This window comes from Jaculus jaculus, chromosome 8, assembly GCF_020740685.1.
Source record: "Jaculus jaculus isolate mJacJac1 chromosome 8, mJacJac1.mat.Y.cur, whole genome shotgun sequence".
Taxonomy (NCBI): Eukaryota; Metazoa; Chordata; class Mammalia; order Rodentia; family Dipodidae; genus Jaculus; species Jaculus jaculus.
The window spans coordinates 15,718,845-15,745,917 of record NC_059109.1 but is presented as its reverse complement, the minus strand read 5'-3'; the positions used below and the strand labels follow the sequence as shown (position 1 = coordinate 15,745,917).

The 27,073-nt window shown below is 44.3% G+C and overlaps 1 protein-coding gene across 5 annotated transcripts in view; it reads left to right on the top strand.

Moving 5' to 3' along the window:
- The window catches only part of Pkhd1 (PKHD1 ciliary IPT domain containing fibrocystin/polyductin), a 507,380-nt gene that overhangs the window by 12,800 nt on the left and 467,507 nt on the right, over positions 1-27,073 (top strand). For 4 of the 5 annotated variants that reach the window (XM_045156516.1, XM_045156514.1, XM_045156512.1 and 1 more), the window contains 11 exons: positions 3,063-3,120; positions 9,419-9,497; positions 11,194-11,268; positions 12,380-12,444; positions 13,716-13,755; positions 14,784-14,854; positions 19,582-19,683; positions 21,469-21,564; positions 24,245-24,386; positions 24,556-24,670; positions 26,446-26,724. In XM_045156516.1, coding sequence (XP_045012451.1) covers positions 3,063-3,120; positions 9,419-9,497; positions 11,194-11,268; positions 12,380-12,444; positions 13,716-13,755; positions 14,784-14,854; positions 19,582-19,683; positions 21,469-21,564; positions 24,245-24,386; positions 24,556-24,670; positions 26,446-26,724 — 1,122 coding nt within the window. Of the gene's footprint in view, positions 1-3,062; positions 3,121-9,418; positions 9,498-11,193; positions 11,269-12,379; positions 12,445-13,715; positions 13,756-14,783; positions 14,855-18,406; positions 18,498-19,581; positions 19,684-21,468; positions 21,565-24,244; positions 24,387-24,555; positions 24,671-26,445; positions 26,725-27,073 lie in introns of those variants that run through there. The other variant, XM_045156517.1, reaches the window with a different exon arrangement.

Here is a 27,073-nt window from a genome sequence, read left to right as displayed (position 1 = left end):
GCTGACCTCACTCACTGCGTGCCAGGATCGGCGTGTAGACAGCTTGATTCGGAAGCTCATTAATTTTTCACTGTCATGTCTCTAGCCCAGTGGGTGACCGGAGGCTTGTTTTTCTGAGAAAGGTAGCACTTTATGTGGTGTCAGTTCAGAGAGAATCACAAGTGAGGCCCTCCTTGTGCTTTAACCCCAGGAATGCCCTGGGACTCCACCTTCCCCACCAACTTCTGGTAGAAGCACGAAACCCCAAGTGATAGATCTTCCGTTTCAAGCTGGGAATGAAGAGGTGGGCTCCCTCGTTTGTTTTGAACCCGGTTCCTCCCTTAGCCTCAGTTTCTAATGGGTGTGAGACGACAATAAACAAACTTCTTTGCAGTGCTAATAAAAAGCGGGGCGGCGGGAAACATGGGGAAACCTAAAAAGCTCGACTGGTGACCCAGAGAGGGCAAGAAGAGATGACGAGGAAGGGGCATGAGGGAAGAATGAAAGGACACTTGTGACCTGTGACAGTCATAAGGGAGGAGTAAAAGTGGGAGAGGGGCGGGGCGTGGTGGTGCACGCCTTTAATCCCAGCACCAGGGAGGCAGAGGTAGGAGGATTGCTGTGAGTTTGAGGCCACCCTGAGACTACATAGGTCAGCCTGAGCTAGAGTGAGACCCTACCTAAAAAAAGAGGGTGGGGAGGGGGAACTGGGGAGATGAAGGGGAGATAATCAATTAAAACAAATTGCTTTTGAAAGTGCCATAATGATGCCTAAAACTCTGTAAGCTAAGTAATATATATATAATATATAACATTATATATAATGTATATAATATTACATACTATATATATTAGCTTACAGAGTTTTAGGTATTAGTTATCTATATTATATATAATATTATATATATTAATATATAAGTAATGTATATAATATATAATAAATAGTATATATGGTATATGATATAATATATAAATAAAGAGATGGATAGGTAGATGGATGATAGACAATTTCAATGGAAATTACTTTATTATGGTGGACTTCTGAGTGGGAGATGGAGATCTGGCAACAACCATTGTCTGGGGAGCCGCAGTGGGCACCGGATATCTGGGTATCTGGCAGGTTTGTATTCAGCTGTCTTTATCTACTGGTGAGATCAGAACCAGCTCTTAATCTGTGAAGTCACAGCATTCTTCTTTCAACCCACCCCCACCCCCAGTGGTATTTATTTTTTCTGTGAACTATTTTCTAAGTTTTTCCCTTTAGAGAGAATGAGGAAATAGGCCTTGATGGTTCGCTGCACACCGCGCCCAGCCCTTGTCGATCAATACATGAGGTCTGCGCTCCACAAACCACTATCAGCTTTGGTTAAGATGCCTGTTCATTCCTCAATGCCTGACCGTGGCTGTTGATTAACAGCGGAATTATTCTCTAGAGATATTCTCCCTGGGAAAGTGGACCTGGGGTGCTGAATGCAGACCAAACAAAATAGTTGGCTGTGTTTGCTTTGTAAGTGGGAGCCGCCATAAGTCATCTGGAAAGAAAGTAGCCTGGTTAGGCATGTTGAGAAAGTAGGGCCAACCAAGTCTCTTTGCGAATGAGGCATTAACTCCTGGTTAAACTTGACATGGCTGGTCGTTTTTTATTATTTTATTTTATGTTTCTCCATTCCTTTATACTGTGCCTGGCATAACTTCCTGATAAAGCAATGCACTGCTCCGAGATGTCAGTAGATGAGATGGAATTACTGAGCTGTCTCATTCCACCTTTCTTTCCCAGTCATGTATAAGAAAGGTGAGCTGTAAGTTTATCTGGAATGCCACGACCAGGCTTCCATAGGCTCCTGCCTCCCTACCAATGCTGCTTTCCTCCTTCTTTCCTTTCCTTTCCTTTCCTTTCCTTTCCTTTCCTTTCCTTTCCTTTCCTTTCCTTTCCTTTCCTTTCCTTTCCTTTCCTTTCCTTTCCTTTCCTTTCCTTTCCTTTCCTTTCCTTTCCTTTCCTTTCCTTTCCTTTCCTTTCCTTTCCTTTCCTTTCCTTTCCTTTCCTTTCCTTTCCTTCCCTTCCCTTCCCTTCCCTTCCCTTCCCTTCCCTTCCCTTCCCTTCCCTTCCCTTCCCTTCCCTTCCCTTCCCTTCCCTTCCCTTCCCTTTCCTTTCTTATCTCTTTCCTTTCCTTTTCTTTCTTTTCTCTTCTCTTCTCTTCCTTTCCCTTCTCCTTCTTTCCTCCCTCCCTATTTCTTCCCTCCCTCCGTCCCTCCCTCCGTCCCTCCCTCCCTCCGTCCCTCCGTCCCTCCCTCCCTCCCTCCCTCCCTTCTTCCTTTCTTTCTTTCTTTCTTTCTTTCTTTCTTTCTTTCTTTCTTTCTTTCTTTCTTTCTTTCTTTCTTTCTTTCTTTCTTTCTTTGAGGTAGAGTCTTATTTTGAAATTCACTATGGAGTTTGAGGCTGGCCTCGAACTCCCCCTACCTCCTGAGTGCCGTGCTAAGAGGGAGAGCATGTGCCGCCGCACTCGGCTTGCTCCTTCTTGAAGAGTGGTATTGCTGTTTTCGTCCCTGGAAGCACCTTCAGTTTCTCTAACAAGCATCTCACCCCGGGCAAACCCATCTCTGTTTCCATAGCTTCTACCTGATAATAACTCAAGTCTCAGTCCTTCTAGTTAAATGATATATTCTATTTTAGGAAAATAAAAATCCTTAAAGGCTCAGAGACATGAACTTAGAATTCCGGCATTAAAAGGCTAGCCATCTGGAGGGTGGGCTGTCTGCCTTTCCTTCTGAACCGTGTCCTCGCGTGTCGCAGGTGGTCAGGTAGAAGCAGGCTTGCAAAGGTTTGACAGTCCAGATCAGCTGGAGAGCTGCACGAACTCGATCAGATAGATCCCCTTGCCTCATCTGCAGAAGAAATACAATGACACCTGTCATCTCTGATTGATGGAAATACTACGAGAATAAAAGGCGGTGGATGTGAAGCCGATTGAAGGCAATGCTTCCATTTACTATTTTAGACTAACGCTCTATGAGCATGGCTTTGTGTCTGCGCACGCCCATGGATATCCCAATGAAATGCTCACCTGTGACAATATTTTCTGCAGTTTTCCAAGGCTCAGACACCCTTTGTGTACCGCGTTGACCCACCGAGTGGAGCTCCAGGTAAGAAAGCTTTTACTAAATGATAATAGCTTTTCTACCCTAGGTGGGTGGTCTCTGTAAGCCACAAAATTTGGCTTCATATCTGATAATGCCCACTCTGGTTTATTTTTAACTAGATTTGGTTTCCCTTCTTGGTACTTTTGTTCCACTATTTCAGTAATAACAAAAGAAATGCACATAGAGTAAGAAATCAAATTAGTTGATTCAAGAGAAAGGAGGAAACAGAAACATCATCATCTGGCTTTAAGTGGGTCCTGGGGAATTCTCTGCAGCCCATGTGATCACTTCCATCTTTGCAATCACCCCCAGTAGTTTGTCCACAACAGGAAGTATTTATTGAACCTGTATTGTGTCCCAAGTTCCAATCTGAACTCTTCATCTGTATTAATTTGGATGCCCACAAAAATGTGATAACATAGGATCTATTATTTTTATTCTTATTTTATTTATTTATTTATTTATTTATTTAATTTTTGGTATTTCGAGGTAGGGTCTCTAGCTCAGGCTGACCTGGAATTCACTATGTAGTCTCAGGGTGGCCTCGAACTCACCTCTGCCTCCTGAGTGCTGAGATTAAAGGCATGCGCCACCATGCCCGGCTTGGGATCTATTATTATTTCCATTTGGAGATGAAGAAATGAGGTGGCGGGCAGTTAAGTAATCTACCCAAAGTCATACAGCTAATAACTGGCATAGCTGAGATTTGAACCTAGACAGGCTCATGTACATACAATTTCAGTTTGGGCTGAGCAGTACTGGATACAACTCAGAAGCCCAGTAAACCTGATGTTTGCCTACAGGATGTATTTGTGCCTTAGAGAAAACATAAGCACACCATGGCCAGAGGAATGGAAGAGAAGGAGGTGGTATAAGGATTGAGGATTTATATCGAAGAAGGAGTGCTAGGGCAGCAGCCCCGTGGATTAGACACAGGCTGCATACGAATGAGCACCTGAATTAAGATTCTCAGCCCCCACGTAAAGCCTGATGCTGTAGCCGGCACGGTAATTCTGGCACATCTAGGGTGAGTAGGGAAGCAGAGGCAGGAGAATTGCCTGGGAGTTAGCAGGCCAGTTGCACTGGCCTTCACAGTGGTGTACAAGGAGAGACCTTGCCTCTGTAGGAAAAAACCCCCGCAGGGGGCCCCCACGCTCTGCCCGGATAAGGCGACACCCCAAATCACTCACGAGAAGCGGTCTTGATGCAAACTGCAAGAGGATTTTATTCCAAGCGCGCTGGGGCCCACAGTCGTACACCTCACAGGAGTAGAGGACTGCAGAGCCCCGAATGCAGGAACAGGACAGTTTTTATAGGGTTTCTAACAAAGCCTGTGCATTAGACCAATCATTTTCTAATATTAGGAGCCCCGCAGGGTGTTAGCCAGTCAGTTTGTGCCACCCCATAGTTTCTAAGCCAATTAGTTTATAACCTTGGTGGTCAGCATTTGCGCAGGTCCTTGGGTGGGAGTAGCAGAGTGTGGTTCCAGTCTCCTATGACCTTGGAGGTCAGCCTTTGTGCAGTTCCTTAGGTGGGGGTAGCAGAGTATGGTATCAGCCTCCTATGACCTTGGTGGTCTGAGGCAGACTGCTACAGCTTATGGTGCGAGCTACTAAGGCTTACAGTGTGGGCTATTAAGGCTTATAGTGTAAGGCTTATAGTGCAGGCTATTTACAGAAACCAAATAAGTGGTTCACTTCATTACTCATTTCCCATCCGTGAGGGCTATCTCATGCCCTTTTTACCTAGTTTTATATTAGGAGTGGGCTCTGATATAATGAGAAGAGGGATTTTTTACTTGCTTCCAACAGAGAGTAAAGCCTGGAGTTTGAGGTATGCAGGGAGCCCGCTTAAGCTCCCCTTGGAGCGTGATAGTATTTCTGAGCTTCTGAATTCTTGGGCCTTTCACCTCCAACAAGGTGGAAGGCAAGGAGAGACACCCGAAGTTTTCTGATCTTTTCAGGCACGTGTGTGTGTGTGTATACATATACATATACATATGTATGTATGTATGTATGTATGTATGTATGTATATATGGAAAGAGAGAACTGTAACTGAGAAATCGATTCAATAACTGCTGTTTGTCTAAAAACCAAGTAGTAAACATAGCTAGGATGTATATACTTTGCTCTCTCATTCTTGGCAAATTCCTACCTCTATGTCAGATTCTATATTTGTTGTGTATCTTTAGAATGTCATGAGTGTGTGAATGTAAGCTGTTAAACGTTTAGGTATGGTTATGTCTGGATGTAAAAACTGGGCAATTGGCTTGACTGGCTAACATTACCAGGATGGATATTTACAGGTGTTTATACACATTTTTTTGTACGTATGCACACAGATTATGTGTATGTATAGCTAAGTTATATCCTGATGAATATGAATTCGACACTATCTTACTGGTGTGGATGTATTTTTACAGATCTCTTCCATTGCATTAGTTTGAATAACCAGGATATGATAATGTTTTATTTAAAAGGACTTGAGCTGTGGAAATTGCATGGAGACATTTGGGTTCCTGCTGTCTGACCAAAGAGAAGCTTCTGTCCAGACGGCGGAGGTCTTGTTAGGGTGAGGGATGTGGAAGGAGCCGGCCCTTAGAGGTGGAAAATGGAATGGCGTTGGCACCCAGATCTGTCAAGCCTGTTTCTCTCACACTGTCTCCTCCACCTTCTGGGGGAACAATTGGTGGCTGGTCCTGTGACAATCATCCCTCCAGGCAGGATCCACATGGCTGCGTCTTTGCAATCGCTTTCTAGACAATTACTCTCATTTCATTTGGGAAGTCAGCCCAGAGTAGCAGCCAGCGCTAAGGGGAGGAGGGAGACGTGGGAGAGACGACATTTTACGGCCGGTTGGATTTCTGTACATGGTTAACAGTCCTACACTGTGACGCCAAATCCCCTGGAACCTTGGTCTGCTCAGCTCACTCATCAGCTTCTGTTAGGTTTCTCTGTTTCAAAACAAAGCAAAGCAAAAACTCCCAGGAGGGCTGGAGAGATGGCTTAGCAATTAAGGCACTTGCCTGCGAAGTCTAAGGTCCCAGGCTCAATTCCCTAATACCCACGTAAGCCAGATGCACAAGGTGGCACAAGCATCTGGAATTCATTTGCAGTGGCTAGAGGCCCTGGCTTGCCCATTCTCTCTCTCAAACAAACAAATAAACAAATAAATAAAAACTAAAAACAAACTCACAGGACTTCCTAATTTATTATGTATTTTTAAAATGGTACATGCCAAAGCTTGAAGTCAACTCATAGAAATAGAAAATCAATAGTCCAAGTCTTTTTAAAAATCATCAGAATTATGCTATAAGTTTTGGTATTCACAGTGAACTCAAGTTCCCTGGCTTCTGTAAACTCTGTGACTTGTGTATCAGTCATGAATTTCTCTCTCTTTATTCTCATCCACTTATAAAATTACTATAATACATCTAAGGTTTTGATTGTCTCAGTGCCAGGCATTCAATGACTATAAGATCACGTCCTCTCTTATTAGTAATGCATAGCACAGGATGAAGACAGCAGATAGGTAATTTTTTTTAAAAAATTGAGTGACAGACAGAAAGAGAGAGAGAAAAAGGAAGGCAGGGAAGATGGGAGGGAGGGAGAGAGAGAGATATATAGAATGGGTGCCCCTGGGTCTTTCTGCCACTGTGAAGGAACTCCAGACACATGCACCCCCTTCTGGTGCATTTGTGACATTGCATGCTTGTATCACTGTGTGTCTGGCTATGTGGGACCTGGAGATTCAAACATAAGTTCTTAGGCTTTGTAGATAAGTGCCTTAACCACTAAGCCATCTTTCCAGCCCAGATAATGTTTCTTCTTTTGATGGCTTTAAGTGTCTGTGGTGAAACTTAAGAGCTTTTTGGATGCAGTGATCCCGTGAATACTATTGATAAACCTTCTTTTCCTTTTTTTTGTTTTTTTTTTTTTTGAGTTTTTACCTCACTGACCGGACCAGCCACCAATACCTCTCACATTTCTAATGCTGAAAGTTTATGATATACATGATTAAAATTTCTAATTATTTGGAAGGTTAATCCATCCATATTAGTGTAGAGTTGTGTGGTGAATTTCAACTCCATCATATTACTATGGTCTGTTTGCCTAACTTTTCGTCTCTGGCAGCCCCTCAAGGTCATGTTCAGTGTTTTTCAAGTCTGCAATTTACTGTCTCATGTTGTGTTAGGTAGGAGTATGCAAACTATTTCTGAGGAAGACTCCAACTCCTTTGAGCGGGTGAAGGAGGTGCCGGGAGTGTGTCTCGTTGAGAGGGCAGTGCTGGGGCCCATGGCCCACTCTTGGTAACTACGAAGGCAAGCAGACTAAGAAGAAACTCACAAGCCAAGGGAGAGCCCTGTGTGTTGCATAGAGGAAGCCCAAGGGAGATGTCGCCACTTGTATGTCAATAGATCATAGGTTAGACTAACACCAATTGTGTGCAGAATCCCAATTGGCTGATTTTTTAAAGACAGTGTAACCCAGGCTAACCTCAGATTCCTGGGTTCAGGCAGTCTTTCTGCCTCAGCCTCATATGTAACATAGCATATTTCCCGAACAAGTGAGACAGGCCAACTGTTCAACCTTTACCTTAACTTTCATGCTGTGTCGGGATCTTCTTCAGTTCATGTCCACTGGGCTCATTCATGACATTTATCCCTTGTATTTAACATGAAAAATAATTATGACCTCATAAAACCCATTAGATTATGTGAGCCACTTTATAATGCATGGTTATTTATTTTATTATTTATTTACTTACTTATTTGCGTGTGTGTGCACACACACACGGAGAGAGAGCGGGGGCAGGGGGAAAGAGAGAAGGGACACACCAGGGCCTCCAGCTGCTGCAAACTCCAGATGCATGTGCTGCTTTGTGCACCTGGCTTTATGTTTGTACTGGGGAATTGAACCTGGGTCATTAGGCTTTGCAGGCAAACACCTTAACTGTTAAGTTATGTTTGCAGCCCCTATTTTATTTATTTTTGATTGCCACACAAAACATATATTTACTTTTGGGATCCTATATGATGTGTAATACATGTATACATTGCATAATATTCATATCAGGGTAGGTATGTATATCTTGTCAAACATATCATTTGTGGTGAAGGCATTCAAATGATTTCTTTTGGTTTCAAAATATATCATATTATCATTAATTACAACCACCCTACTTTGCAATAAGACACTAGAACTTATTTTTTATTATGTAGGACTAACTTAGCCTCTGTTGGCCAACCTTTTCTTTTAAAAAAATATTTTTATTTATTTACTTGCATGCACATATCCACAAGAGAAAGCATGGGTACCCCAGGGCCTTTTGCTGCTGCAAATGTACTCCAGATGCATATCCCACTTTGTGCATTTGGCTTTGTGTAGGTATTGGGGAATCAAATCCAGGCTGGCAGCCTTTGATGGTAAGTGCCTTCGCTGAGCCATCTCCTCTGCCATGATCAACCTTTTCTTTTATTTTGAAATGTTTTTATTTATTTGCAAGGAAAAAGAGAGGTGGGGGAGAGAGAGAGAGAGAGAGAGAGAGAGGGAATGGATGGGAGTGCCAGTGCCTCTAGCCACTGAAAATGGCTGCCCATAGACACTGCTGTCGAAACTCAAAGGAAATTGTGTGCATGAACATTCTCCAGTTGTTAGGTTTTGCAGACAAGTGCCTTAACCATTGAGCAATCTTTCTAGCCTCTGATAAAACTTTTCTTTTCCTGCCTCCCACTGACTCCCCCAAGCTTCTGGTAATAACTATTGTTTTACTCTCAACTTCTGTGAGATAAAAGCCTTTAGATGTCACCTATATGGGAGATTACGTAGTGTCCCATGTTCATTGTACTAAGAGGTCAGAGGAAAGTGTCAGGAAGAGCCAGCATTCCAAGGCACATTCTTCTTGGGTGGGTGGTCTGCACAGAGTGGAAGGCATGGAGCAGACTTTCTAGTGTGTAACACTGATCATTCCACTGACCTCACAATTATTTAGTTTATTAAGAGTATTAATTTTATGGGCTAGAGATGTTGCTCAGGGTTAAAGGCTCTTGCTTGCAAAGCCTGATGGTCCAGGTTCTATTCCCCAGTAAGGCCAGATGCAGGAGGCCCCATGCACCCTTTCTCTCTCTCTTTCCCCTCCATTTGCAAATAAATAAATAAAATACTAAAAAAAAGAGTATCAATTTTATGAATCATAACCAACTGTGCCATGTTGAACATATATAACAAAAATTAAACAGAGTCTGTGCTGTACATTTGGGGTTTGAGTTAAGCACAGCATTCTTAACTCTTCTTAAAATAGGAGAACTAATACACGTGCATGGTTGGATTATCACTGGAAAGTTGGAAACCTTTGATTCTGAGGCTGAGTACATCGACAGGTAAGCATGAGTTTGTTCATGTATCCAACTGGTTACATATATGCTAGATGGTTTTTTGGGGCCAGCTTGATACAGCTTGATAGCAGTAAATTGTAAGCAGTTGGTAGAGAATTGCTGTGTCTCTCTTCACAGTTCATGGTCCCTGGTGAAGCAGGTTTTAACTTTTATCTTCTAATGCAATTGTAACTGGGCAATTAAGTTGAACTACTCACTCTGGGCACAGTGTGAATTGTGCTGTAACTGCAACTGTGGATTTTCATCTTTGATTCTTAGCCTATCTTCACTTATCTCTAAGACTAAAGTAAATTCTGTCCAAAAGGATATGCAAACACAAGAGCCTGTTCCCCCTTCTTTGTTTAGCTTTATCCACTTAGAAATCCTGTTAGGAGGCTGGAGAGATGGCTTAGAGCCCGAGGCGCTTGCCTGTGAAGCCTAAGGACCCATGTTCTGCTCTCCAGATCCCACATAAGCCTGATGCACAAAGGGGAGGAAAGCACGAGGTCGCAGATGACCACTAGGTGGTGCAAGTGTCTGGAGTTTGATTGAAGTGGCTGAGGTCCTGGTGTGCCAATTCTCTCTCTGTCCTCTTTTTCTGTCTTTCTCTTGCTCTTTCTAAAGTTTTTTAAAAAAATTTAAAAAAAATCCTGCTAGGGAGTAGGATGAGAGGAAACTCTGGACACAGGTGCTAAATGCCATTGAGCTTTTAGTGCTTGCTGGGACTGCTTAAGATGTGAAGGGGACTTTCTTCACTGGACGTGTTATAAGTGGACAGTGTTACTGGGGAAGAGAGGAAAACAATAGTTTGTGAGAAAGAGTTATGGTAGTTAAGGTAGAAGAAACAAAAATCTCACTATCTATACAGCTGCATAAACAGTATCTAAGTTATACTCCTATTTTTTTCTTCACTTCTGGATGGGTTGGAGGCATTCTCCTCATACTTCTCCATCTCTTTGATTCTACCCCGCATTTCTGGCATTAAGTAGTGATCAGCTTGTTTTATAAGGAAATTACTCTTTCTGTTGGGGATAGAAATCCCAAGTCCATCCTTAATAATATACCACATTCATTATTTGGTCTCGTTTCAACCTCTCTCTCTTGAATCCAACTTTTTTTTTTTAATATTTTATTTATTTGCAATGGAGGGGGGAGAGAGAGAGAGAGAGAGAGAGAGAGAGAGAGAGAGAGAGAGGGAATGAATGCATGTTCCAGGGACTTTAGCCCCTGCAAACAAATTCCAGATGCATGCACCACTTTGTACATCTGGCTTTATGTGGTTATTGGTGAATCAAACCTAGGTAATTATGGTTTGCAGGCAAGTGCCTTAACCACTGATCTATCCCTCCAGCCTCAGATCCAACTTTTAAAAGGAACAATAAAGTTATAAACTCCACAATAACCCTTTGTAGACTTAACACTGCTAGTATGCAGATGAAGAAAATTTCTGGGGGGTAGAAGGTGAAAAGGTTCATTTGCAATGTGGTAGGCTGGGCCATGGGTACACCCCACTTTTCTGGGAGAGAATCCGATACAACCATTCCCTTGGGGCACAGTCTTCAGTGAGCTTCTTACAATTGTACCCTGTAAATCCAGTGGAGAATGTTCATACCCACAAGTCCCTGCGAGTTTTTACGGCAGTGTTTATGGGCAGAGTTGTCCTATTGTGTCTTGTCTTTTGTTTCCTGTTTTGAAATTCCAGTCCGTTGATTTTGGAAGCTCAAGGAGACAGATGGATCACTCCTTGTTCTCTTATAAACAGGCACACGGGAGACAGGTGAGTGTCATCCTGCCTACGTTAGTCCACATGTCTGCAACACATGCATGCTTTAAAAATATACATTACTCTTTACTATCAACTTGTTTTTAGACTCACCCAAAAAGGCAAGTGAATTGGCTCAAAAGGCAAACTGAAGTGGACCTAAAACCTTTCTTGAGAACAGTTAGTGATATTAACCACTTGCTCTAGACCCGGGCTTGCAAACATGTAAGCCACGCAATGGCCTCGTGATATGGGCGGTTGACAATTAGTCTCTACACAGGAAGCAAAGACTCACTTAACCTCTGTCAAGTAACGTGCTCCAGGTTTCGCAGAGACCAAACCAGAGCCCAGACTGGATGCCTACATAACTATCCAGCCTCCAGATCATACTTCTAGCCACTATACTGTAATGGCTAGCCAAAAAGACAATATTGGAAACATTAAAATGAGTGTCTGTAAGCTCCAATTCATATAGCCACCATTTTGATAGTTTTTTTTTTTTTTAAATTTTACTTCATGCTAGATGGGTTTGACTAATTTTCCTTTGAGGCCATCATAAGAAATATGTTCAGCAGGGTATGGTTTCTCACGCCTTTAATCCCAGCACTAGGGAGGCAGAGGTAGAAGGGTCACTATGAGTTGGAGGCCAACCTGGGATTACACACAGAGTTCCAGGTCAGCCTGGGCTAGAATGTGACCCTACCTTGGAAAACAAAAACAGAAAGAATTGCGTTCTATGTCTTAGCTTCTTGGTTCTGTAGTGGATCCAAATTCTACGCTACAGTTCTCCCTGGTGTCTTCAATTTGTTTGTCTAGGATTGCCTGTTTCTAGTTCCTGTTTTAGATAGGTTTTGTTAGACTTGTTATAAAATGGATTTTGTAAAGAAAAGACCAAATGAGGAGTTGGTAAAATGTTATCTCCTATGCTGTGTGTTCATGGCTTACATATTGACAACTCCAGCTAGTATTATCCTAAATATTTGCCCCAATGAGCCCATTGTATCATCAATATTCTCTGGCTAATTTGATTTTTATGTATTCCTTTTTTTTTTTTTTTTTTTTTAAATAGCCAGAACATCTAGACTTGGTTTCTGGTAATTCTTACCTCAGTTTGTGCTTTCCTTAGCTACCATATTCAGGAAGACCATGGCCTTGGGACTGTGCAGTGCCACGTGGAAGGCCATTACATCGGTAAAACAGTCACATTTTTTACAATTTCACCCATTTCTGTCTTGGAATTCTGGGCAGGGGGGAGGGACTCTATAACCTTTTAGCAATGGGTTTTCATGAGAATAATAGTGATAATTTCCAGAATGACTCCTGAAAACACCTTACAAAACAGTTCACATGTAAGCTAATTTAATCCTCATGACCAGCTTGTGAGGTTGGTGGAAGTAGTTTCAATTTACAAGTCAGATGTTTTCTATTTTATTTTATTTTGGTTTTCTGAGGTAGGGTTTCACTCTAGCTCAGGCAGACCTGGATTTCACTATGTAGTCTCAGTGTTGCTTGAACTCATGGTGATCATCCTACCTCTATCTCCCAAATTCTGGGATTAAAGGCGTGTGCCACCACACCTGGCATTTTTTGATATATGTATATATATGATATGGATGTATGTGGGATGTGTGTGTGCGTATAGATGCACACATCTCATGTTCATGTGTGAAGAGGCCAGAAAGACATCAAGTGTCCTCTTCTCTTGTTCTGTAACCTTATTTCCCTGAGACACTCTTTTGCTGAACCTGGATCCCCCGCCCCCACTTTCTTCCTCTTTTCTATTTTTAGAGACAGAGAGAGAAAGAGAAAGAGACTGAGAGAGAGGGAGAATTGGCACACCAGGGCCTCAGCCACTACAATAGAGCTCCACTTGCTTGCGCCACCTAGTGGGCATGTGCGACCTTGCACTTGCCTTAACTTAGTGTGTCTGGCTTACGTGGGATCTGGTGAGCAGAACATGGGTCTTTAGGCTTCGCAGACAAGAGTCTTAACCACCAAGCCATCTCTGTAGCCTTTTTCCCCCCATTTTGGTTAGCCTGGCTGCTCTAGGAGGCCCAGCAATCCATCCTCAGTACTTGGGTCATAGACATGTGCAGCTTTATCTGTGAGTTCAGGAGAGGTGAATTCACTTCCTGATGTTTGCACAGCAATGCCCTTACCCACTGAGCCCCTCACGTCAGAAGATTACAGCTGTTAATCATTGGACCAGGACTGAAACCACACCAAGCTGAACCCGAGCCTGGGGCCTTATTTGCTGTGCGGTAGTACCATTGTCCCTCTCATATTGAAAACTCATGGTCGATGAGGCTCAGCCTGCAGAATGTTCATCTGGGCCCACCATTAAAGAAATTCTAGGCTTGGCCGTAATTTAGTGACATTGGAGCTTTGGGTCTGTGGCAGCAAGTGTGGAGCAGAAGGTTCATGTGGCTTTCTGCATTGATGTCTGCTTCTTTGCATTTCAGGCTCCTCCAATGCTAGTTTCTCAGTATTTAACAAAGGAAGGTAAGTGAATGGGAACAGACATATGTATCCTTATTTCATATCATCTATCTCATCACCTGTACGCTCTCTGACCTTTATAATGAATGATTTCATCCATACACCAACAGAATAGTGTAATGAAGCTGGGCACACATGCTTCCTTAATTTCTGCCTGTTGTGTCCAATAGGCATTGTCGGTGTTTTGACGGGGTGATGGTGGCATGGTAATTTCCAAATTAGCTCTTGAGTAAGCTTAAACTGTGGTGAATTTGAAACTGCCATATGTCTTAACCGTGATAGAGTTTTCATGAAATACATTGATTGATTGTATCATCCTGGGTTTTGCCTTCTTCAAGATGGAAAGGGTCCAGACTTTATCATGATTTTGAGAGACAGATAAAAGCAGGATTCTGGATTTCTATGTGCCTTTCTTCATATTCTGCTGGAATTTTTTTCTTCTCAAAGTGCATTACTTAGTTGGTATTAATTTCATTGTGAGAACAGTGGTGCATTGCCTACAGCTACCTTGTTCAAAGTATGGATTTGCTTTCCCTTTCTCTCTTCACAAGAGCCAACTAATGAACTTAATATCCACCGAAGGCCAGCCCCACGTTAAGCCCTGTCTCATTCATCATTCTAATGAATACCTTTGACACCCTATGAAGTAGACATTATTCCCATACAATCATTTTATAGATGAGAAGATCACCTTGACCCATTGATATTGTTCTCTGGTTATCATGGGAGCTGTTGTCCAAAATGTTATTAGAATTTAGCCCATCATGTTCTCTTTTTTTCCTTCTAAATTTTTCTTAACAACTTCCATGATTATAAAAAATACCCCATGGTAATACCCTCCCTCCCCCCCCCACACTTTCCCCTTTGAAACTGCACTCTTCATCATACCCCCTCCCCATCTCAATCAGTCTCTCTTTTAATTTTGATGTCATGATCTTTTTGTCCTCTTACCATCATGTTCTTTTTAAACCACCAATTTCGAAATATAATTGTAAGTGATGTTTACCACAAAACTCCGTTTGGTTTCGAAGGTCCATGGTGCACAAGGATGCGTGGCTCGTCAGCGCGAAGCAGGACCTGTTCCTGTACCAGACGCACTCAGGTACGCTAAGCAGGACCTGTTCCTATACAAGACACACTCAGGTACACCACTCACCAAACACCCCGAGAAACGCACCACCGGGTGACTTCGTCATCGTGCAAACCCCATGGTGCGCACACACACAAAGGCAGACGATGAAGGTCAGTCACCCAACACAAGCAAGAGACAAGGCAAATATGAGATGACTGAAGCTGCTGCCAGCCTTTTGTGGTGAGCATTTCACTTTACAAATACTGCACAGTAAAATAACTGTGAAAGCCAGGCATGGTGGCGCACACCTTTAATCCCAGCACTTGGGAGGCAGAGGTAGGAGGATCACCGTGAGTTCGAGGCCACCCTGAGACTACATAGTGAATTCCAGGTTAACCTGGGCTAGAGTGAGACCCTACCTCAAAAAACCAAAAAACAGTGAAAAGCATATTGTAGCATATGCACAAACTTTGTAGTATAGTGTAGTAAAGTCAAGACATGAACATGTTACTTTTCATTATTATCAAAGATTAGGTATTGTGTATAGTTTTGTTATATTTTTGTGTCAGTACTTGGGCTTGAACTTAGGGCCTCACACATACTGCACAATCACCCTATCACTGAGCTCTATCCTCAGCTTATGTTAGAAATTACTTATTTGGGGTGTGTGTGTGTGTGTGTGTGTGTGTGTGTGTGTGTGTGTGTGTGTCTGGATGCTTCTGTACTCAAATGTCCATTCAGCTTTAAGTGGGTGGCTGGGAAGTTGAACCCAGGCATGCCAAGGATAGAATGGGCATGCCAGGGCCTCTAGCCACTGTAAACAACTCCAGATGTAGGTGCCACCTTGGGTATTTGGCTTATGTGGGCCCTTGGGAATCAAACCTGGATCCTTTGGCTTTGCAGACAGGCACCTTAACCACTAAGCCACCTCTCCAGCTCCTGTTTATTCTTTTTCTATAAGTAGCAGGGCTGTAGGATTAGTTGTACCAGCACCAAAGCAAGCATGTGAGAAAAACATGGAGATGTGCTCTTACAATAGACTTGCTGTCACCACTCAATGGGAATGCTTCAGTGCCAGCAAGGTCTTATGGGACTACTGATATTCGCACATATGATCGGTGGTTGGACGATACATTGATATGTGGCTGATGATAGTACACTTAGAGACTTGATCAGTCTATGACAGAGCAAAGATGTCACCTAAAGATGAAGTGCTAAAAGCACGTCTTTCTGTTCTTCTAACGTCCACACGTTCAGTCGTTTATACCGCGCTCATATGGATGCTAAGCTGAGGCGCTGCCACGAGACGAGAAAGCCCTCACACCAAAAAGGTCCACTGAAACTTGGAACCTGGCATGAAACTGTGGACTCAGTGCCCTGGTAGGGAGTTGGCTGTAAAGAAGTGAACTCAGAGTCTAGTTTTCAGTATAATCACAGGGCCCCTGAAGACATGCCTATGAAGCAGGCACAGACTCCAGAAGCAGTAAAAAAACCACCTTTTTCGAAGGTACCAGATACCACTTCAAAGCTCCCGGGGTCAACGCCATTCACTCTCTAGAAAGCCACCCACCCCCCTTTTTTCCCCAGGAGCTCAATTCTGACTCTTGCCTTTCTTGTCTTTCAACACCGTATCTAGGATGTCTGAGGGTAATTTGAAGAAGCCCCCAAGAAGACTGACTCCTGTTGAGTGTTTTACCTTCAATCTCAGTATTGATCTTCCTTTACTACAAAATGGGTGATATTACCCCTATTTTACTAACAGGAAAACAGACTGAGAGACAGAAGGGCTGGGGAGGTAGGTCAGTTGGTAAAGCGCTTGCCTTGCTAGCATGGTGACGTAAGTTGTGATCACCAGCATGTAAAATGTCAGACATGGTGGCATGCATGCAACCCCAGCTCTGGGGAGGTAGAGACAGAAGGTAGATCCCTGGAGTGCACTGGCTGGCTAGTCTAGCCTAGTTGGTGAGCTCATGACCCTGTCTCAAAAACCACAGAAAGATGTCATGATTAAGGGCAACACCCGTGGCTGTCCTCTGGTCTCCACACATGTGTACACGTGTGCATGTGCACCAGCACACTCATGTGCGCTCTCATACATACGGACACACATACATGCACAATACACACACACACACACACACACACAAAATGAGAGGGTGACAGTCACTTGCCAAAGGTCTTAGTGCCATGAAGAACGGACCTACTTTCAAAGCACGCGTACTTAGCCAACACACTCCAAGAAGCTTGCTGACCTTGACATTCCACGTTCACAGCGCACTGACGCTGAGAGAGTCCGTGATCAGGCCTCGCTCACTATGAAAACTCACAGGCTCCCACTCTTTTCACAGCCCAGGAATCTCCGCGGGAAGCGGATGTGGATTACTTCAAAGGGTCCAGGGCTGAGCTTCTTAAGGGCTGGCGCTCAACCACAGGTCCATCCTGGCTAAGCCCTGCAGGCTTTCTGAGCTTTGATTAATCATAAATAAAAAAAAAGTGAACAATGGGGTGTTTGTCCTTCTAACTCTAAAAATTGTCTGAAGACATTGGGGAGCAAGAATCTTGACATTCATCTAACATTTCTCTGTCCCTTTCATGAGCATATCCATGCAATCACTATTTCCTCCTAGCTGCATTTCCCATTGGTTTTTCAAATATGCCTCTATTTTATTTCTATTACTATTGCGTTCTTCTGGGCCTCATCATCTCTTGCGTAGCATGTTTCAAGGTGCTGGTAACTTGATGTTTGTCCTCTGTGGAGCCAAGCTCTACGCAGCCACCACTGATCGCTGTCTCAAATACACACCTGGTGCTTCTCCTGTGTCCAGTACCCTCTGATAATTCTCATCTCCCACGAGAAACAGCCCAAGTGCCTCCCTCCTCCTTATCCAGGTTTCCAATTCCTTCTTCCTCTGCGCATCCCAGAACAATTACACGTGCTTGCAATGTCTTTCTGCCACATCGCTTTAAGTGTTCTCTCTTTATCCCTTTTACGGGGTCAAATATTATATTTTGCTTTTGAGAGAGGGCCAGTTTTATTATATAATCCTGGCTAGTCTTGAATGTATGATCTTCCTGCCTCAGGCCCCTCCGTCCTGGAATTCGAGGTGTGTGCTTTCACGACCAGCTTTGGTTGGTTAGTTTAAATTCATACTTTAAGATTCAGGAAAAAAAGGTCACTTCTAGAAAGCTTATTTTGTTACTCCATGTCCCCATCCTGCTCCTAAACTTCTCTAACTCTGCTAACCTGAAGTATTACAGTTACAGTCCTGTCTGCTTATGCTTTCTTACCAGACTGATCTCCTTAAAGATAGGAACTGCTTTGTATTTCTCTTTATATTCCTGAGTAGGTGCTGCGTGAATGTTGAAAATGCTATTAAATACCTACAGCTATTTTGAATGTTTAATAAATTTCAAAATTGATTCCCCCCCACCCCACCCCCCCCCCGTGATCTGATTTTGAATGCACATTACACAGAGCTGGGCATGATGGTGTGCAGTTACTATCCTGGCTACTTAAGATACTGAGGCAGGAGGATCAAACACTTGAGGCTAGCTTGGACTACTCTAACAAGATCCTGATTCAAAAATCCGAATGGCAATAAAAGGAAGTGTTAATCCTACATGAAGCTAATACAGAAAATTCCAACATCAGTATTCAAAGGCGATTATAAAAGTAAGTTAAAAGAAGGATGTTGGGGCTGGAGAGATGGCTCAGCAGTTTAGGTGCTTGCCTGCAAAGCCCAAGGACCAGGGTTTCATTCCCCAGGACTTGCGTAGAGCCAGATGCACAAAGTGCCACATGCATCTGGAATCCATTTGCAGTGGCTGGAGGCCTGACCATGCCCATTCTCTCTATGTCTCCTCTCTCTCTCTGCTTGCAAGTAAATAAATAAAATATTAAAGAAAGAAGGATGTTATTCATCGTAAACGTTGCTATGTGGGTGTGAGAGGGATCAACCTCTGCGCCCATCTCCTCCTTGTAGATTCCTATTTTGAAATTGTAACCATGCGCGGTCAACCCCTCAATTCAGTTTACATTTGCATTATCAGGCAATACAACAAAGGGAAGCCATAACTGTAAACAGTTAAGGAAGGGAGGAGATGACGTGGCCTTCTCAGGAATATGTGGCATACTGCTAGAGAGGACTCAGCCTGAGAGAGGCGGGCATCAGGTGGCGAGTGTGCCTCGAAGAGGAGCTTGCAGCTTGGGCCATCCCTCCTGCCGGACTAATGGAAGTTGATTTCTTAGCTGGGCATGGTGGCTCATGCCTTTAATCTCAGCAATTGGGAGGCAGAGGTAGGAGGATTGCTGTGAGTTTTAGGCCACCCTGAGACTTCATAGTGAACTCCAGGTCAGCCTGGGCTAGAGTGAGACCTTACCTCATGAAACAAAACAAAAAAAGTTGATTTCTTCATACTGTGTATCACACTGTGCTCTGATCATAAATAAAGCCCTTGAGGTGGATAGACAGACTTCCCAAGAAAGCATTGGGTATACATGGAATGTTAAAGATGCCATGAGTGACATTCCCTTTAATTATCGATCTTGTATAGAATATATTTGTAGACTTACAGTCCTTTTATGATGTGCAGCTAAAAATGACTATTCTTGGGAAAAAATTCCAATTGTTCTTGGACTTAGGAAGTAAAGTAAGAAATAAATTATGCTAGCTTCACGATCATAGTATCTGGGGCATATGCTGTCCTATATTTGGTAGCTTACTTTTTTTTTTTTTTTAAAAAAAAAACTCTTGCAGAAATACTCTCCGTGTTTCCAGACACTGGGAGCCTTGAGGGAAGAACAGATATCACGATCACAGGAGACTTCTTTGACACGTCTGCCCAGGTTACCATTGCAGGTAACTATGTAAAAATGGTTGAGAATAGTTCAGTTCTAAATGCTGTGGGAGGGTGTGCATTTCTTACGACCCTAGTGCTGTGAAGGGAAGCCATTCTTGTCCTTCCCAATATATGATGTCACTAGAGTCCTTCACCTGTATGAGGTGGAGGCCTGGTGACATTTCTGTCCTGTCACTCTACGCGGCAACAGGATGTCATATGGACAGGCTCACCATGATTCCTGAGGGAATCAGCATGGCTAATTCCCTTAGGCGTTGCTAACTTAGGGGTGAGGGGGAGGGAAAGACAAACAAACAGTCTTATCACAAAGCTCATCATGGCAGAGAAAGCTCACTTAATTCACACATGTGCAGGAGAGAGAGAGAGATAGAGAGAGAGAGAGAGAGAGAGGGAGAGAGAGAGAGAGAGAGCGAGAGAGAGAAAGAGAGAGAACAAGCCCCAGCTGGCTTTGAACACACAGTCACACAGACCAATCAACCTCAAGGTCCGCCCCTAGTGACACACCTCCTCCACCAGGGCTCCACCTTGCACAGACCCCACCAGCTGGGGACTTAGTAGGTGGCTTAGTCACCACCATCTTGAGGCTGTGAGGGACACTTCCATCCAAACTACCTCAGGCAGTTGGACAGCAGTGTGGACAGTTGCTACGTGAATTACTTTGGAGTTATTTCCTCTTGGGAAACCTTTTGGTGGTATCTTCCTGGAATCCCCTGTTTCTTTCTGCCTGAAACGATGATCCTCTAGTTGGTGACAGCAGCCATGAATGCAGAAGAGTGTCATTCCACACTCACGCCACACATACCCTCTGTCGCAGCCAGCTCCATGCTGCTAGGACACACTTCCAACCAGACACAGTCTGCAGGAAGAAGGGCTTTATTTTTGCTCACAGATCCGGGCCGGGGGTTCCATCAATGGTGGAAGAAGCTATTCCCTGGCACCCACCCCAGTAGAGAGAAACAACCGCATGGATGCCCAAGCTCAAACTGCTCTGCGTGCACTTTTTTTTTTTCTTTTGGTTTTTTTTTTTTTTTTAAATTTTTATTAACATTTTCCATGATTATAAAATATATCCCATGGTAATTCCCTCCCTCCCACCCCCACACTTTCCCGTTTGAAATTCCATTCTCAATCATATTACCTCCCCATTACAAACATTGTAATTACATATATACAATATCAACCTATTAAGTATCCTCCTCCCTTCCTTTCTCCACCCTTTATGTCTCCTTTTCAACTTACTGGCCTCTGCTACTAAGTATTTTCATTCTCATCTGCGTGCACTTTTGAGCTGGAATTCAGATCCCCACGCAGTGATAGGCCCTTCCCCCACTCTGCCCCATAGCAGGGGTCTGCCTGCTCGGGCCTGCAGCTGCCAAGTCCTTGTTAATAAAGCACCCGTGTCGACAGGGCCATTCGTTGACACCATCACATCCAGACTACTATGCCCTCCCCACTCAGCTCAGTGAGAGGCTTCTGGCCTTTCTTTCTAAGGGCCATGAGCTTCCCTGCGCTCTGTTCCCCTGCACTTCTCTGTGCCTCTGTTAGTTATGGTGACAACCCTTGCTGTCCTACCCACGGCCAGCACTTTGCCTTACAGCAAGAAGGCTGACCACTTCAGTCTGTTCTTGTTGTCCGATTAATATATTTCCTTCTATATGCGGATCCATCTATCTGTCTATCCCTCTATCTATCTGTCATCTATCTATGTATCTATCTATGTATAATATATTGTGTATATTATATAATGTAATAATATATATATGCACTTTTAAAACTCTCCTTAGGCATTCCATGTGACATTAGACACGTGTCTCTCAGGAGGATTGAGTGCACCACCAGGGCTCCAGGAAAAGGAGCAAGGCTCACCGCTCCTCAGGCAGGTAAGGGAGTCACCAGGGCTGTTCAGTGAACTCTGTACTTGCCTGCTTGGTCATGAAGGTCCATGGAGTAAAAGGAACCTCTCTCTCCGTCAAGGCTTTCCTATCAGCGAGGCTCTTAGCTTTATTCAGATGCAGAGTGACATCACACTCTAGCCCCAGCCGGATGTCTAGGCAGGGAGTTCAGTGGAAACCGGAACGGCAACAAGAAAGATCTCCAAGCTGTCTTCCCGCATCCTCTGGGTCAGGTGAATAGGCCTCGTCTGAGAAGACGGAGCATCGGCGCGTGCTCTCGGCGCCCAGCGCAGCAGCGGGAGACAGGTCGGGGCGGGAGGTGCAGCGGAGTATATTGAAATGCCGTGTATCTCCCTTCTGGGCATCTAGCTGCTGATTTCACACACAGGGATGTGTTGGAACGTTGCCACCAACGTATGCTTGTGGTTGGCAGAAACAGAGCCGACAAGGTAGCATGTTCCACCTGTCCTCCTGTTTCAAGCTCCAACTTCATGGCTGGAAGCACTTTCTGCTAAGTGTTAGAACTGGAGGCGTAAGTGTAGTTAGGGATTAGAGGATGTTGGCATGTTATGTGGCTAAGGACCCAGGCTGAAGGTCTGGGCACAGGGGCTGACTTAATGGTTAAACCAGATGCAGTGACTCTGCCCCAGGGGCTCAGAATCTGTAAGGAAAGTTGCTCGGCAGGGGAGAAAACCTTTCAGAAGAAGGGACAGTCCACTGTGAAAATGTGGGCAAGACTTTGGCTTGACGTGCCCGCTCCCAGCCCGGCAATCTCTCCTCCCAGGGAGCTCCCAAGCCTGGAGATACACGGATGTACTAGGGGAGGACTAGCCTGCTTCCTGTTGAGTATTTCCTCCTTTAGCCACTTAGGATCATTTCCTGAAAGCAGCTCTTTGTATTAGTGATATCCTTTCTGAAATCCTTCTGAAGTTTCTTCCATGGAAGCAGGGAAAATTTCCACACAAAGCAGTGGTTTGCCAACACTAGTGTGTGTGTGTGTGTGTGTGTGTGTGTGCGTGTGTGTGTGTGTGTGTGTGTGTGTCTTTTGTCCCCAGGGGACACTTGCCATACACGGAAACAAATGTGGCTGTGACATGTTAGGAATGTGTTGGCGCTGCTGGTCAGCATCCTGCCCTGCCCAGAACAGCCTGTTACAGAGTAGTATAGTCTAAATTTTCAACAGTGGTAAGGTCCAGAAACCCAGAGTTAAAGTAATATATATATATATTTAAATTATTCATTTATTTGCAAGGGGGGAGAGAGAGAGAGAGAGAAAGAGAGAGAGAGAGAGAGAGAGAGAGAGAGAGAGAGAGAGAGAGAGAGAGAATGAGAATGGGTGCACCAGGGCATCTAGCCATTGCAAAAGACCTCCAAATGTAGGCACCACTTTTGTACGACTGGCTCTATGTGGGTCCTGAGGAATCAAATCCAGGTTGTTAGGATTTGCAGGCAAGTACCTCAATCACTGAGCCATCTCTCCAGCCCCCTAAAGTAATATTCTTAATACTTGCTCTTAAGTTTCCTTGTCCATTAACTCCCTCTATTTCTGGGGTTAATGAGGAAGAATAACAGCCACTTATAGCTTATAATAATAATAGTAACCATAGATACATTCTTTGTTCAGAACTTGCTATGTTACAGGCTCCTATTCCTTGTGTATTATCTCTATTCATTGATTATTGGTCCAATTTCCTGATGAATGAAGACACAAAGGTATTAAGCAATTGGCTCAGGGCTACACATTTTACAAGAGGTGGAGCTCGAACGTGGACTCACAGCTGTAAAAGTCCGAAGCTTTGACCATCAACCAAAATTAGTATCCAATATTGATCGCATATGTGCCTTTTGCCTTAAGGTTTGCTTAATGTGAAACATAAATTAATAAGTATACAGATCATTTAAAATGTCACATAATAGCAGCATGCCACATAATTGGCTCTGTGTGCACGTCCACAAATTGAGGTCATGGCACTTGAAAAACTTAAGTATTTTTTTTTTTTTTTAATCTGGGAACAAGGGGGTTTTATGGAATGGAATTCACAGGCTAACCTAGACCTGAAGGGACCCTGAAATTCACTTCCAGCTTCAGAAAGCACAGGGACAGGTCATGCTGCAAGCACACCATCAAATTGCACTCCTTTACCCAGCCACAGCATTAACCCCTTCACATTTGCTCTCACGTGGCTCTTTCTATGGTACCACTGCCCCCCCCCCAGTAAAAAGCCTGGGGGTGGTGGCACACGCCTTTAATCCCAGCACTAGGGAGGCAGAGGTAGGAGGATCACTGTGAGTTCAAGGCCACCCTGAGATGACATAGTGAATTCCAGGTCAGCCTGGGCTAGAGTGAGACCCTACCTCGAAAAACAACACAAAACAACAACAACAACAAAAAGACTACTTGCTCCTCTTTGGTGCTCTGAGAGACCCTCCCTCACTGTTTCTTACCAGGTCTCTTTCTACCCAGGGAATATTTTCTGCTTTGCAGAACACTTGCAGTGTTACAGAGCCTCTCACTGGATGATCACTGGATGATCACTGGATGATCCCATCTTAGTCTCCAGTGAGTGACTCACTTCCTAGATGGGCTGTGCATCGTAGTTGGAAAGGAGTCCTCCAGTTTGGGGAGGAAAGCCTTCAGTTTGTGGCTATCAATTGATGTGTCTTACAGGCAATCGAGGACTTCTTTTTGAAGTTGGAGAAGCAGCTGGGGACGTAGAACTGACTGAAGACACCCCGGGGTACAGGTGGCAGATCGTCCCGAATGCCAGTTCTCCATCTAGATTTTGGCCGAGGGAAGGACACCCTTTCAGGTATGTTGTAGAAGTGGGGGAGTCCATATCAAATGTGGGATGATTAGGCTAGGGTACAGAGAAGAAAGGCTGTGAGAGCTCCAGGGGTTCATTCATCCCATGGGCTACTTCAACAATGGGGGTGCTTCACGGCGTCCTCCACTAATGGTTCTGCTCTTTCCCATCACAGATCACGGCTCAGTGGGTTCTTCATGGCTCCCGAGACGAACAATTACACATTCTGGATCCAGGCAGACAGCCAAGCCTCCTTGCATTTCAGTTGGTCAGAGGAACCAAGGACCAAGGTATCACCCTTCCTCTTGGTTGCATCTTCTCTGTTCCAAGTCCTGTGGCCTTAAGCAAAGAATGGATCGAAGTTAAAACTCTCACATTCACTAGGTGACCAAGAAAACAATTTGGATGACTATAATGTTACCTACCCTTTATCGCGCCTTTATATAAACTCAGTGTGATGCTACATTTCTAGGTCCTTATTTCTTTTCGTTTCTTTTTTTGTTTGTTTGTTTGGTTATTTGAAAGCGGCAGACAGAGAGAGAAAGAGGCAGACAGAAAGAGACAATGGGTGCACCAGGGCCTCCAGCCACTACAGATGAACTCCAGATGCGTGTGCCCCCTTGTGCATCTGGCTAATGTGGGTCCTGGGGAATTGAGCCTTGAACCAGGATCCTTAGGCTTCACAGGCAAGCGCTTAATGGCTAAGCCATCTCTCCAGCCCTGTTTCTTTTCTTTTGAAAAAAAAAAAATTATTTGCAAGGACACACACACACACACACACACACACACACACACACAGAGAGAGAGAGAGAGAGAGAGAGAGAGAGAGAGAGAGAGAGAAAGAAGGAAAATATAGGTGCATCAGGGTCTCTTACCACTGAAAATGAAGTCCAGATGCATGTGCCACTTTGTGCATCTGGCTTTATGTGGTACTGAGGAATTGAACCCAGGCTGGCAGGTTTTGCAAGCAAGTGCCTTTTAATGGCTGAGCCATCTTCACCGCCCTACATCCTTGTTTCTAACTTATTGTATCTCTGTGAGATACACAGATCTCCATTCTCTAGATAAGGAAACGGAGACTTAGAAGGATTATATGGCCAATTCATGGCTGCCTGGATAATGAAAGGAATATTCAGAATTCAAATTCAGATCTGCCTGACTCCAAAACTTGTGCATTTCTATTGTCTGGATCAACCTTGTGAAAAATCCCTCTTTTGTTTACCTTGAAGGATAAGAAAAGATGTCTTTAGAGAGCAGCCAAAATTCACTCTGCCAGTGAAAAAGAACCATCAAGTATATATATTATGTGTAAGAGAGAAAGAAAGTGAGAAAGAAAGAACAAGAATGGGTGTGTCAGGGCCTCTGGCCATGGCAAATGAACTCCAGATGCATGCACTACTTTGTGCATCTGGCTTTCCATGGGTCCTGGGGAATCGAACCCAGGCTGTTAGGCATTGCAGGCAAGCACCTTAACTGCTGAGCTGTCTCTCTAGCCCCACGGTATTTTTCAAACACATTTTCATATATGAGAGAGAGAATGGACACCTGCCAGGGCCTCTTGCCACTACAAACAAACTCCAGACACATGCAATACTGTGTGCATCATCTGGCTTTACGTGGGTACTGGGGAATTGAACTCAGGCTGTCAGGCTTTGTAAGCAAGCTCCTTTAACCTCTGATCCATCTCTCCAGTCCCCCCCCCACACCCCGCAATATTTTTAGCATATGTCTTTTAAATCGATCTGTTAGTTGGAGAAAAGTCATACATTTGATAAGTTAAAGTCACTCCAGGTCCCTTAAAGACTTAAAACGACTTTTGATACCATCGTGTAAACCCACTACGTCAGGGTGCTATTCCTGCCTTAAATACCTCCTTAGAGCATCAAGTACTATTCAACTGAGAATGAGTTATGAATCACAAACCACCACAGAGTAAGGTGAGTGGAGAAATTCTTTTGGATAAGGCTGACCACAGCACAATGCCACATGAGCGCTCCAGATGCTATTTAAGAACACAGCCTGGGAGCTTCGTGACGTTCGCCGTGACAGGTGTACCTGGGTGCAGGTGCAGGTGGCCTCCGTCGGAGCGGGCACTGCTGACTGGTTTGACTCCTGGGAGCAGAACGGGGATGACGGGGTCTGGAACCAGAAGACTCCCAAGCTGGAGCTGTTGGGAGGAGCCAAGTATTACCTGGAAGCAGAGCATCACGGAATAGCGCCCAGCCGAGGCATGAGAATCGGTGTCCAGGTCCACAACACTTGGCTGAACCCTGACGTGGTCCCCACCTACCTCCTGGAGAAACACCAGATCCGAGCGCGAGCCCAGAGACTTCCAGAAATACAGGTCTGCGGGTCCTCCCATTCCCATGAACGTTAGCTGGGGGAAAAGTGAGGTATGACTTAGTAGACGGACCACCAGCTGCCAGCCAGGTTAACCTGAGTTATGGTTACAGTGAATTCTGCTGTAAAGGATTCTGATATCAACCCAGCGGTTGTGAAATTTCCTTCTTTTTAAAAAATTGTTAGAAGCTGGGCGTGGTGGCGCATGCCTTTTTGATCCCAGCTCTCGGGAGACAGAGCTAGGAGGATCGCCATGAGTTCGAGGCCACCCTGAGATTACATAGCAAATTCCAGGTCAGCCTGAGCTAGAGTGAAACCCTAACTGGAAAAACAACAGCAACAACAACAAAAAT